The sequence below is a fragment of the Crocodylus siamensis genome, chromosome 4 (assembly GCF_052110815.1).
Source record: "Crocodylus siamensis isolate JL-2025a chromosome 4, ASM5211081v1, whole genome shotgun sequence".
Lineage (NCBI taxonomy): Eukaryota > Metazoa > Chordata > Crocodylia > Crocodylidae > Crocodylus > Crocodylus siamensis.
The window spans coordinates 165,636,499-165,650,813 of record NC_143398.1 but is presented as its reverse complement, the minus strand read 5'-3'; the positions used below and the strand labels follow the sequence as shown (position 1 = coordinate 165,650,813).

Genomic DNA, 14,315 nt, shown 5'->3' with positions numbered 1-14,315 from the left:
CAATACCAGAAACTCTTCTACCCATAGACATCTTGGAGCTCTAATGATTTTATGAGGTTGTTTGATACTGTAATCATTTCATATTCCATAAATAGCTGTAGAATTTTGTCTCCAACTCCAGTATAAAACCCCCAGAATATTTAAATATTATTCTTATTTATTCTGTCAGTTGGTAAGGCGAATGGAAGGGATAATCACCACCTGCTGAAACTTTATTCTTCTGCTACAATAGAAAACTAGAAAAGTCTGCTCCCATAGCTAATCTGTTGACATAGGACAGTAGGGGCCAACCTTTTTAGCAAGGTGTCACAGATTAGCCACATCTGCCACTCTGCTTTCTGCTCCCTACTCTGTGCACACAGCCCGATCTCCTGCTCTGCTTCCCGCTATATCTGCTGCTACCTGTCACATGCCACACAGGCTGCTTGTGCCACTTGTGGCACTCATGCCACAGGTTCACCACCGCTGACATAGGAAAAAAGGTTTCCAATCTGAGTACCTACAGCTAGATGGCTGAATCCATATTTAGACTTCTCAGGTGGAGTGCTCTGATGATCAGATAACAGGAAAACTGCAGTTTCTACCAGTTTATTAGCAAGTAGGGATGCTCTATATCTTTAGATGAAAGTGGACTGATTTTTTCGGGTGGGCAAATTACAGAGTTAAAAGCTTAATTTAAGATGCCCAAATTTGAAAATGATTGCTTTTGCCTGATATACCTCTCCCCCTATCTTCAGTTTCCTAAAGAAATATGTATTGCTTATAGTTACCTATTGATTTCATCTTCTTCAAAACTTTGAAACACATGTGCTTGACTTAGAGTGCTGCATACCTTTTTGACTGGTTAGAAAGGAAGGGCCTGGGAATAAAATTCATGGTCTAAATTCATTAAACATCAAGATGTAAAGGTGATTTCAGTAATTTTTGCTTAAAGCTAAAACCCCAGAGAGCCTTGCTTTTCCTGCAGATGTTGGGATTTTTTTCCCAACATTATGGCTCGTAATAGTTTACATCTCCTTTACAGTGGAATATTTTCTTGGAATGAGAAAAATCGGGGAGTGATGACGTTATTCCTATTGAAATTAACAGCTAATGCCCAGTAGACTTCAGTGGGGGCAAGCTCAGGTCTGAATCAATGTTTCAATTTAAACAACATTTGGACCAAGTTCCTTAATACTTAATAGTATTACATGTATTCCAACGAAGAATTGAACAACAGAGAAATGCAAGTGTATTGACCTCTGTGTGAGATGAGGTAATTTTTACATGCACAGAAAAGACTACATATAGATAAAGTTCCAGGGTAACTAAAGATAGCTACCCTACCTGGTAAAACTCTCTGTCCTCTTAGAAGAAGCGTCATTTTCAAGGATTCTTTTCATGTTTTGCAGTAAGAGAGGCATTAAGATCTGTGAAAGGGCTATATCTTCAGTCGGGGCAGTTTGTAACGAGGTTCGGATTCCTCTACTACTACTACTACATCCTTTGCTTGTTCACAGCAGAGGAGAGAGAGACTTGATAACTTCATTTCCTGCTCCCTTCTTATTTTATTTTGCACTATCCCTTATGCACTATCACTATTTATTTATTTCTAACTTGCTAAATATTCACTACTTCTTTAGTCTCCTCAAGGAAGTAGTATGATTTTAAAAAGTCCCACGCATTATTCTTGCTTGTGTAGTTCTAAGTCTAGTTGTATCTCACAAGTTAAAGCTCATCAGCACTTTGCAAATAAATAATAATAATAATGGTTTCTTTGGAACACAGGGTTGATTACTGTTGCAACATTCTAAATGCCTTAACGCAGTTGAACCAGAATGCAGTGAAAAAGCATTTGAGTCTAAAAGAAAGCAAAGTCAACTACGGAGCACTGGATCAGAATGGAACTTGAATTTCACTTTGTTGTACATGGTGTTCTAATGGATGCATATTTAACCTTGCCAGGAGTAAAACCAAAAAATATGTTGACTTGGTGCAGAAAAATGATCAGACTTAATACACTTTTACAACATGTTTTACATATTTTACAAAATGTACTGTATCTGTTGCATGGTTTTTATTGGCTTATTGGTGAAATCTGAATGTTATAAAACATAACTTTCCCCATGATTTTATTCAACAATGAATTTTCCCAATGCAGTAATGTTATTGTAGATAGCTATGTAGTAAGAGCCTTATTCTTTGTACTGTCTTGTACAGTACAGTGCTGAAAAATGTTTGCAAATTATTAAGAAACTTTTACTGCTTTCTAAGTAAATGCTCAATATAATTAAACTGGTGTATTTTTTTCTGTTTCAGATGGATCAGTTATCAGATGAAGAACTTGATCATGGTGCAGAAGAAGACAGTGATAAGGAAGACCAGGATCTGGATAAGATGTTTGGGGCCTGGCTTGGGGAGCTGGATAAACTTACGCAGGTCAGCAGATGCAAGCATTTCAATAAGTAATTTATACTGGTGTTAAACCTTTTTTAAATGACGCGTACATATATCAGCGTCAGTATAGAGTGCATATACAACCTTACAGACAACATGCGTACAACATAAAAATCTTTTGAGTGGCAGCACCTGTCAGGCATCCTATTGTGCTCCAATGCAAAGGCATAAAGGATTGCAGAGGAACATCCTTCCCATAGTTTCTTTTTTTGCTACCTATAGCAGCAAGACAAAATCTAGCATGCGTCTAAACCACTGTTTTTCTTGAACTTTAAATCCAGGTGTTTTGACCAACTTTGTGAAGAAATCTTCATTTTCACACTCCTAGAATTGAACATTACAGAAAAAAATATCCCTGTGAGCCCACTTAAATACCCAGGCAGCATATGTGCCTGTGCAGGCTGGATGGAGCTAAAACTTAAGTTCAAACACAAAGTTCAGGAAGTTAGATGTGAAACATCACTCCTTTGAGGATAGACTTTTCAACTTCCCTATCAGAACTAGAGTAGTGTAGGGAACAAGAGACCATTAAAAGAGTCTGTATTGCCTTCAGATAAGTTTCTTCTGCTTGCGTGAACTTCCTACCTGTTCTTCAAATAGGTGCAGTGAAAACTCCAACAGATAGTATGTATGATGTATTACATAAGCAAGAGCAGGAGACTTATGCCCTTCTTTACTACGCTTGTAAGCTATCAAGGTCCTGACTTGGTACTACTTGGCTCTGCATAACTCTATTGACTCTTCATCTTCCAAAAGTTTTATAGCAGCTTTATAGACTGTCATCACTATATGTGTTTGACCCATCAGTGGTCACAGTATAGAGCTGATAGTGCTCTGTGATTGGCTTCTCAGAGTTGGACCTGGACTCCATGCTGGTAAGTAGGGGGTGGGGGAGGGGCACCTGGAGGACAGGAGAGGGGACCTTGGGGCTGACCCCTGACCCCTGCCCGCTCTCCCAGCCCCCTGCCATGGCTGCTCTGCCCAGCCCCAGCTCCTGGCTCTTAAATAAATAAATAAGCCACCACTTACCACCTGCCTTGGGGCTTTTGGGGGGCTGGGGGAGCAGGTGGGGGATGGGGGCTTGTGACCGAGCCCTCCCACACAGTGGGGGGCAGATTCGGTCAAATCGCTTCAGGACTGAGATTCGAAATGTATTCAGATCACTGAATCTTATTGCTGTCCCCCAAATAGGCTGAATCTAAATCCAAAGCAAATACTAGCCACTTTGCACAGTCCTAATTACCAGCCACCTTCAATCTTAAATGCTTCAGAGGCCTCTTATATGTCTTTCATGCAATGGTATCAGAGTTCCTCAGAGGGCTATTGCATATCCACACCTTGGTCAGAGAACCTTCATCTGCTTGTGACCTTAACGTGGTTCTCCTTAGACTTGCAGAACTTGACTTTGAGCCTCCTTTGAAATTTTTTTTGTATCACTTCTATTGAAATGATTATCTTAGAGGGTATTTCTTCATCTAGAAGACAAATTGAACTTCAGGTGATTGCGTTTCAACTTCCTTATGGGGCATTACATAGGTATATGTGGTGCTGAGATCTACAGACATTCTTTCTGAAGGTAGGCTTACAATACTAACTAAACCAAATGCTCAGCTTATTTTGTGGTCTTTTCCCAAACCACAATTCACATGGGATGTGTCCTAGGACTTTGTTTCATTATGCTGATAGAACCAAACCATTCAGAACGTCTTTTTGTCTATTTCTACAAATAAATTGCCATTTTGATTATCAGGCTATTTCTTTACAGAGGATATTGAAATGCATAACCCTGTGCATCTCAATGGATTATCACCTGCCCTATCCCAAACATTAAAGCTTACTTAACAAAGGTTCAGTCAGCCTCCTTCTCCTTTAGAAAAATGTCAGTATTGGAATAATTTTCATCAGCTGGGATCTCAGGAGCTTCCAGTCATCCTCACTTTGCAAGGTCCTCAGCCATCAGTTTCAAACTGCAAGGGAACTGAGGCTGGCTCACTGCTACTCTGCCTTTCATGTCCTTGTATCAGAGCACAAGCAGGCTCACTCTATGCATGGCCCTCAAAAAACATGGCTGTCAAAGATTTCAGTATTTCATGTATGAGGCACGTGCACATCTACAGTGGGATCCATGTGGACAAAAGCATCTGAAAGATTCACACTTACCATAGGATAAGCGAAGTCACTGGGGAGAGGCAATGTCTAGACCAGTATGGGTACTGGCTAGATCCCTACCATAGGATAAGTAACTCTTCTTTCTGACCAGATGATGCTCAAGTGAACTCATTCTTACCCTTTAGTCCTAGTTGGGGATAATAACTTCTGGATAATATTACCTGTAAATACATCAAGTCATTCATTTTATCTCACACTGTGTTGTGCTTTTTCTGAGTTAAGTTAAAAAGGATCAGGTAACTATAGAAATTCCTCTCAGTAAGAGTAATGCTTTAAAACAGTAAGGTAGGAGAAAAATATACTTTGCCTCCTTTGTTCTGTAACAGTAAGGTGATTTAAATCTTGGTAGTATAGTGACCAAGAACTTATCCACTCCAATTACTGTAAATCCTGTTACTTAGAAAAATAATTTGATTTTCTGATTACATTTCTCTCACTGAGATGAAACTTTCACCCATTTTTTATGACTTGTTTGTCCATCAACTCCTGTTATGCCAAATACAAACTTTATCTACCTTCTTTTCTCTCTCTCTCACTTTTTCCACCTTTTTTAGAGTTTGGATACAGATAAGCCGGTGGAACCAGTAAAGAAATCACCTCTTCGTCAGGAAACCAATCTTGCCAATTTCTCCTATCGTTTCTCCATGTACAATTTGAATGGTAAGTTAAACTATGTTAAGACTATATCAAATTTTTTGAAGACTGAATATTATTTCTAGTAGTAAGTAAAGATCTTGCAAAATCCTAATGTAATAACAACATTAAAAGACAGCATCCATACAAAGAGAATTTTGATACCAAGACATCATATCCTGATTGGCTTTAAACTAGGTTCGCTGGGGGATGAAGACTGAAGCCCTGAGCTAAGTGAGGAAGTGGATGACCTGGGGGAAGTACAAGCAGGAGGGGGAGGACTTCTCATTCTTACTGAGAAAGTAGGGCAATTAGGTAGTAACCTCAGGTGCCTCTACACAAATGCACAGAGCCTAGGAAACAACTAAGCAGAATTGGAAGTCGTTCCACAGTCACAGAATTATGATGTAATTGGAATAACAGAGACTTGGTAGGATAGATCATAGGACTGGAGCACTGTCATGGATGGGTATAAACTATTCAGGAAGGACAGGCAGGGGAGAAGAAGCGGAAGAGTTGTACTCTGTAAAAGAACTGTATGATTGTTCAGAGCTCCAGTGTGGAACTGGCGATAGACCTGTTGAAAGTCCCTGAGTTAGGGTCAGAGGGGAGAGGAACCAGGTTGATGTCTCGGTGGGTGTCTGCTGTAGAGCACCAAACCAAGAGGATGAGGTGGTTGAGGCTTCTTTAAACAGCTAGCAGAAGTTTCCCAATCACAGGCCCAGGGTCTTATGGGGGACTTCAGTCATCGTGACATCTGCTGGGAGGGCAGTACAGCAGTGGCCAGGCAATCCAGGACATTTTTGGAGAGTGTTGGGGACAACTTCTTGATGAAAGTATTGGAGAGGCCAACTAGGAGCCATGCTCTTAACCTACTGCTTGCGAACAGGGAAGAATTGGTGGGGACTATAGTAGTGGACAGCACGTTGGGCAGCAGTGACCTTGAGTTGATTGAGTTCACAATCCTGAGGAAAGGAAGGAAGGAGGCAGCAGAGTCAGGACTGCCAACTTCAGAAAAGCAGACTTGAACACATTTGGGGGACTGATGGTCAGAATTCCCTGAGAGGCCTTTCTGAGTGGGAGAGGAGTCCTGGAGTGCTGGTTGTACTTCAGAAAATCTGACTGAGGGTGCAGGATCAAGCCATCCCAACACACAGGGAGACTAGCAAGTATGGCAGAAGACCAACTTGCAGCAATCTCTTTAATGAGCAAAAACAGAAAAGGAGGCTTACAAGAAGAGAAAACTTGGACAAAATAAGTTATGGAGGAATATAGGTGTACTCCTTGGTCATTCAGGGATGAAATCAGGAAGGCCAAAGCATAATTGGAGATGCAGCTTGCAAGGGATGTGAAGGATAGCATGAAGGGTTTCTACAAGAAAGTTGGCAGCAAAAGGAAGATCGGGTGAATGGGGGAGGCAAACTAGTGACTGATGATGAGGGAAAGGCTGAAGTGCTCAATGCCTCTTTCACCTCAGTCTTCACAAGCAAGGTCAACTCCCAGACTACTGCACCTGGCAGCACAGTTTGGGCAGGAGGTAAGCACCTCACAGTGGTGAAAGAACAGGTTAGGAACTATTTAGAAAATCTGGACATGTACAGGTCCATGGGGCCAGATGCGATGCACCCGAGGGTTTTAAGCGAGCTGGCCAGTGTAAATGCAGAGCTGCTGGCCATTATTTTTGAAAAGTTGGGTTGACTGGGAGAGGTCCTGGATGGTTGGAAAAGGGCAAATATACTGTCCATCTTTAAGGAAGGGAAGGAAAAGGATCTGGGGAACTACCAACCAGTCAACCTCACCTCAGTCCCTGGAAAAATCTTGGAGCAGGTCTTCAAGGAATCCATTTCTGAGCACTTGGAGGAGAAGGTAGTGATCAGGAACAGTCAGCATAGATTCACCATGGACAAGTCATGCCTGATAAACCTGATTGCCTTCTATGATGAGATGACTGGTTCTGTGGATGTGGAGAGAGCAGTGGACATGATACATCTTGACTTTAGCAATGCTTTTGATACAGTCTCTCAGCATTCTTGCAAGCAAGCTAGGGATGTACAGGCTGGTTGGATGAATGGACTGTAAGGTGGATAGAAAACAGGTTGAATCATTGGGCTTAAAGGGTCGTAATCAATGGCTCCATGTCCAGTTGACAGCTGGTATCAAGTGGAGTGCCCCAGGGGTCAGGCTGCTTTTGTTCAGTATCTTCATCAGTGACCTGGAAGATGAGATGGAGTGCACCCTCAGGAAGCTTGCAGATCACACCAAGAAGGTGGGGAGTAGTCAGTACATTGGAGGTTAGGACTAGGATTCGGGGAGACCTTGACAAAAGCAAGGATTGAACTAAAAGAAATCTGATGAGGAAAAATATTGCATTTAGGACGGAACGATCCTACACACTGGTCCAGACTGGGGACCGACTGGCTAACCAGCATCTCTGCAGAAAAAGACCAAGGTTAATGGCATGCTGGGCTGCATTTGTAGGAGCATTGCCAGCAGCAGCATTGAGGGAAGTGATAATTCCCTTCTATTCAGCACTGGTGAAGCCACATGAGGAGGGCTATGTCCACTTTGGCCTTCCAGTTAAAAAAAAAAAAATGCAGTCCAAAAGACAAGCTGGAGTACAGCAGAGGGGAACGAAAATCATTAAGTGGCTGGGGCACATGATATCTAAGGAGTGGCTGAGGGAACTGGGGATATTTAGTTTTGAGAAGAGAAATGGGGGGAGAGGGGGATTTAACTACCTGGAGGGTTATTCCAAAGAGGATGAAGCTAGACTTTTTACAGTGGTGACAGATGACAGAACAAGGAGCTATGGTCTCAAGTTGCAGCAAGGGAAGTTTAGGTTAGCTATTAGGGAAAACTCTCCTAGATGGGTAGTAAAGCATTGGAACAGGTTACCCAGAGAGGTTGTAGAATCTCCATTCTTGGAGGTTTTTAAGACCTGGGTAGACAAAGCGTTGGTTGAGATGATCTAGTTGGGGATGGTCCTGCTCTGAGCAGGGCATTGGACTAGATGATCTCCTGAAGTCCCTTCCGACCCTAATTCTATTGTATTGTATTATCCTGCTTGTGACACAGAGTTCTTAGTGTCGTCAATTGACTCTGTCTCCACCTAATGGCTGATAATGAAAATGTGGTTACTTGTAGAGGACAGACATTCTGGTAACCTTTTTCATGAAAACGAATGACTGAATTTATGTCTTAACCTACATTGTGAGAGACAGGGAACACCATCTTTTAAGGGTGAGGACATTTGAAACCATTCTGAAATGTTACTTCTTGGGAATTGGTTCAAAGGTGTTGCTGATCACAGGTGTCCACATGTACAGTGCCCTAGTATTGTAAGGAATTTAAAAAGGTGTCATCACCTTTTAGGCATTGATACCAGGGGTGGGAGTGAGGCCCCAGCCCAGCATGCCTTGCAGTGGGCGAGGTGTAGGAGGGAGAAGTTCTTGCACCTATACTTTGGGGTTTCCAGGGGGTGGATGACCTGTAGCTGGAGGCATTTTCACTTTCTGCTCTCCTTTCCCTTCATGAATTCAGTAAACTTCAGTAGCCTGCAACTGACCGTAAATATGCAGTGTGCTTGCTGACTTGGGGTGTGCTTGGATCCATGCTTTTGGGTTTCCAGGAGCCGGGGGAAGGGGAGCATCATAAAGAGCCACAGTTGAGTTGAGAGTAACGACACAGCTGGTTGTTAGAAAGATAGCTTTTATTGAACAAGCAGTGCAAGGGACCTCATCGATTTAAAAATGTCAGCAAAAGGGAAAAAAAAAAGAGGGGCAGGAGAGTTCTGGCTATGTACAAGAGTGGCGTGTGCGTGTTGGGTGAGAGAAGGTGGTAACGAGGAGCAATGTGGTGTGGGATACTCGGAAGAGTCATCAGATCCATATTGCAGAATGCTTAATATTTGATGCACAGCACTGAATGGATACACTGTGAAACAGTTCAGAAGAGTACCTGATTTTCCAGGTCGTCTTTGAACTGTTCTAGGTGATTTTTAAATCAATTAAACAGGCTTCTATTTGCTGGTTCAAATTAAACCGAATTTAAATGCTCCTAAATACTACAAATAGGGAAGCATGGTTATTTAGGTTCAGCAGATATTTTGTTCGAAACTATGTTTTAAAAAAACTTCCTTGGATTGATTTGCCTATTATGCTGTTGAAAATACAGGACATTTTGACTTAAAAAAAAGAAAAAGAAAAAAGAATTGAGAGTTGAAATTATGAGGGAGTTGGCTACAAATCTTCCATTTTCCATTAATGGAAAATGCATATCCCAAATCCCTGGACTGCTTTGCAAATTTAGTTACGAACTATTTAACAATTTAAGTATATCTAAAAACTTTACTGCTATTTGTAGGCTCCCGTTACTGGAATGGCATTGGCAAATGTATTTAACATCCAGTTTTGTAAAACTACTCTCTGTTTTGATGGACATAAGGTCAGGATGGTATAAATAATTTTGCTTCTGCACTGTCCATAGCATATGATGATAGTGCTTGCACAGCAGGATTGAGAAATTAGTTCATCATCAGCAGGGATCCAGGTTTTCTGTTTACCACAGAAAAACGGAGTAAACCGGATTTTACCTTTTACTGGAGGCAAACGCAGATTTCTCATTTTACCAGAGAAACCCACAGATTTCACAGTTTTGCAATGAACTCCCTGCAGGCTGACAAAGTTCCAGCCTGCAGGGAGCTGAGAGGGAGTGGGAGGAAGGTGGTGAGATGGGGGTACCACATGCATGTACATGCACATGGCCCCAGGCAACCTGTAGAGCAGTTCCACCAGGTAAGTGGGGGTGGGGAGAAGGGGATTGAGGCCCCTGTAGAGAGAGAGGGAGCTGGGCAGGGTTGGGGCTGCTGCCCAGCCAGGCAGTGCTTGGGGCCCTGGGCCACAATGCATGGCTGCAGGGCCCCAGCAGGGAGCAGGATGGGGCCACAGGTGTCTCATCCAGGGGAGGGGGAGGGTGGGCTCCCCACTGCTAGGCACATTCCTGGGGAGCAGGGGGAACCCATACCCCCCAGATCTGTATGCAGGGCAGGCACAGGCTGTGGGCTCAGGCAGATGCCCTGCTTCCCCTCCCCAAGACCTCCGCAGCCCAGTGGGCACGACCCCAGGTGGCAGGGAACAGTAGGGCTGCATGGGGATCTCCTCGCTGCTGCAAGCCCCATACTGTCCTGGTGACACACCTCCTGTGCATGCCACTGTTTTGAAGGGCACAACCCTGTGCTGCTGCCCTCGCTGCAGCCCCATAGCCCTGGCAGCTGGGGGAGCAGGGGATGTGGGTGAGGGGAAAGGGCTGTGGGGGAGAAGTGAGAGGCAAAAGTGGGGCTGTCGGGGTTCTTTAATTTTAATAATGGATTTGGGGTTTTTATTTGCTTTTTTTAATCGGAGAATTTGTAGTTTTTTTTATCGGGGAAAACCTGGATCCCTGATCATCAGCATGTTAACGCCTCTTGTTCATTTCAGAAGCCCTAAATCAAGGAGAGACTGTGGATCTGGATGCCCTCATGGCTGATCTTTGTTCCATTGAGCAGGAGCTCAGCAGCATTGGGTCCCAGTCAGCAAATAGTGCTTCAGTGAAACGGGTGGCCACAGAAGCAAAATCTCAAAAACTACCTGGTCGACCTGCCTCTAAACATAGCAGTATGAAAGGGTTATCCTCATCTGGTAAGGTTACTAAGCCTCCACATGCCAATTTTTCCTTGGATGACATCACCGCACAATTAGAGAAGGCCTCCTTGAGCATGGATGAAGCAGCACAGCAGTCGGTAATTGAAGATACCAAACCTGTAGTTACTGCTCAGCATAGGAGGACAGCATCAGCTGGCACAGTAAGTGATGCTGAAGTGCGTTCCATCAGTAACTCATCCCGCTCCAGCATCACCTCTGCAGCCTCCAGCATGGACTCTTTGGATATCGATAAGATGACAAGACCTCAGGAACTGGATCTGACACAGCAAGGGCAGCCAGTTACAGAGGTAAAGTATTATGAATGTAATGAGGTTTTATTTGTTTTCTTTAAACTTTTTTGTTACAAGTTTTTAAGTCCTGCTGTAGTACTAAACTTGGCTAATCATCTTCACTGTTGTGGGGGTTGAAATAAGAGATTTTTTTTTGGCATATTCAGCATCGAACATTGAACACTGAACACATCTCTTGGTTTAAAAAGAAAATCTTTACAGGGTGGGGTACAAGGCCTTTTTGGAAGATTTCTCTCACTTAGTGTAATCTTTTAATGGGTTCAGCATTATAAGTAAACAAGTTACTAGTTTTAACAATCCAAAACAATCTGGCATCTTATTACTGTGTATAATTAAATGACATAAACAATATTCTATTTCACTTTGGAGTATACCAAGCTTGTTATGTACATATTTCAAGGTTTTAGTATTAATCATGATAAGAATGAATAATTAGTAGTTGTTTTAAAGAGGAACTTTTGAAAATATTTGTGGGGAGACTAATAGGGATGTGGTAGACTTGGTCATTTTACTCCAGAAAGTCCTTCATTTGCTTCTCAGTTAATCTTAGTATATCTAAAACTAGACAAATTGGTGCAGCTTTTAATATGCCATTGCCCAGAGATTATACCTTTTGTTTTGTATACCCCTTGATTGGAAAATGTATATAAATTTGTGCTATGAATTGTTTTAGTTATATTTTATATTGGTAGACATAACTTATGCAGTTCATATGAACTAGCATGCATTGCTGTATAACAGTATAGTAACTTTCAGAAATCTGTAGCAGTGATAAAATACGAGTGAATTTAAAGTACATGCTGTAATGTTCTTACCATTTTCATATGTTAAGTGGCTTTTCTTCTGTCTTATTCTTCCCTCACATTCTTCAGAAAGTATCCCAGATTGACTTCCTCTTTCTTTGCCTTTATGCTTGTGACTTTTATCAAAAACTAGCTATCTTTAAGTAGAAAACCACCCCAGGTTAAAGAAGTCTTACAGTAAAGGATGCAGTGTGTAAAAACACATGGCTGTTTATCAAGTATCTTTGAAATTTTATATTTATATCTCAGCTTATCTTTGCAAACATTTTTCCCTCAGTAGTTTTAAATACTGTATCTCTTGCACAGAAAGTAACAATAACATTTACACCAGCATGTCATTTCCCTGAAACATCCATAATGAAGAAACGTCAACTACCATCTAACCCTACAGTTATGAGAGATTTTGTGAAGTTTTTGGTGCCACATGAGTGTGTCTGTCTTTGTGGCAATAGCCTGTTCTTTGAGCACTGATACATTTCTTCAGAAAAATCCCAGTAAGTTTGAGGTGGAAATAAGGAAGTAGAAAAATGTTCCTGTGAATCAGGGTTTTTGTAAGAGTATTACTCTTAAGTCTTTAATGATGCTAGAAACTAACTTTAGTAAGTGTTGAAAAGAAACCTAGCTGTCATTTAACCAGCTCTAGTAATATAAACATCTTTGTGTCGTTCTCTTCAAAAGAGATAATGTGACCAAATAGAATTTGGTTTTATAAATAATGAATTGAGTTCAAATGCTATTATATTCAATTCAAGCTGTAGCAAAGGTATAATTCTTCTAGGGGGAGTATGTGACAAAATTATATTGTTACAAGTTGTAGGTTGGGCTAAAGGCCATTAACTTGTCAAGCCTATGTTTATACTTGATGTTTATGTAAAATGTTAAGCATCTGCATTTCTCTTTGATAAGCTCTAGTTAAAGCACCCCTACCACCATTTTTCAGTGCATGGATGCTGATGCACAAGATGCTGGAGTTGCTGGAGCATGGTAATTACCATGCTCTAACAGATTCATTTAATCAACTCTGCTCCAACACACTGCAATTACACACGTGTTGTTCGTGTATAGGTGCCCAATAAGCCCAGTTCACTAGGAGTGTCTTCAGAAGTCATGTGCACCAGGCCCCTAAACATTTTCATTCCCCTCTGTTGGACTTCAGTTTGTCTACTAGACTCTGTTTTTGTAGTTGGGGCCCAAAGTGGACACCAGTGCTGAAAAAAGGGGAATAATCACTTCCCTCAATCTGCTGGCAACACTGCTACTAATGCAGCCCAGTGTGCCATTAGCCTTGTTTGCAGCAAGGACACACTATTGCTCACATTCAGCTTATTGTCCACTGTAACCTTCAGATACTTTTCTGCAGAGCTGCAGCATAGCCAGTCAGTACCCAAGCTTGACTGGTCTGTGGGATGGTTCCATCCTAAATGCAGGACTTTGCACTTGTCCTTATTAAACCTCATGAGATTTCTTTTAGTCCAGTCCTCCAATTTGTCACAGTCTCTGAATCCTAGCCCTAACCTCCAGTGTATTGACTACTCTCTCCTCCCCCCCCGCCGGCCTTGGTGTCATCCACAAGTTTGATGAGGTCGTACTCCATCCCATCTTTCAGTCACTGATGAAGATACTGAACAAAAACAGCCCCAGGCCTGACCCCTGGGGCACTCCACTTGATACAAGCTGTCAACTGGACATGGATTACTACCCTTTAAGCCCAGCGATCCAACCCATTTTCTGTCCACCTTACAGTCCATTCATCCAACCCATACTTCCTTAGCTTGCTTGCAAGAATGTCATGGGAGCCATATCAGAAGCTTTGCTGAAGTCAAGGTATATCACATCCACTGTTCTCTCCACATCCCAGAGCCAGTCATCTCATCATAGAAGGCAGTCAGGTTTATCAGGCATGACTTGTCCATGGTGAATCTATGCTGACTGTTCCTGATCACTACCTTCTCCTCCAAGTGCTTAGAAATGGATTCTTTGTGGATCTGTTCCGTGATTTTTCTAGGGACTGAGGTGAGCCTGACTAGTCTATGGTTTCCCAGATCCTCCTCCTTCCCTTTCTTAAAGATGGACACTATATTTGCCCTTTTCCAATCATCCAGAACCTCTCCCAGTCAACCCAACTTTTCAAAAATAATGGCCAGCAGCTCTGCATTTATACTGGCCAGCTCGCTCAGAACCCTCGGGTGCATCGCATCTGGCCCCATGGACCTGTTCTTAACCTGTTCTTTCACCACTGTCAGCTGCTCACCTCCTCCCTAGACTGCTGCCAGGTGCAGTAGTCT

General features: G+C 42.3%; 1 protein-coding gene across 4 annotated transcripts in view; it reads left to right on the top strand.

The window, feature by feature from the left end:
• The window catches only part of RAPH1 (Ras association (RalGDS/AF-6) and pleckstrin homology domains 1), a 177,532-nt gene that overhangs the window by 70,488 nt on the left and 92,729 nt on the right, over positions 1 to 14,315 (top strand). For all 4 annotated transcript variants that reach the window (XM_090044782.1, XM_090044784.1, XM_090044783.1 and 1 more), the window contains exons 2-4: positions 2,299 to 2,418; positions 5,160 to 5,265; positions 10,713 to 11,224. In XM_090044782.1, the coding sequence (XP_089900908.1) occupies positions 2,299 to 2,418; positions 5,160 to 5,265; positions 10,713 to 11,224 (738 nt within the window). The remainder of the gene's footprint in view (positions 1 to 2,298; positions 2,419 to 5,159; positions 5,266 to 10,712; positions 11,225 to 14,315) is intronic.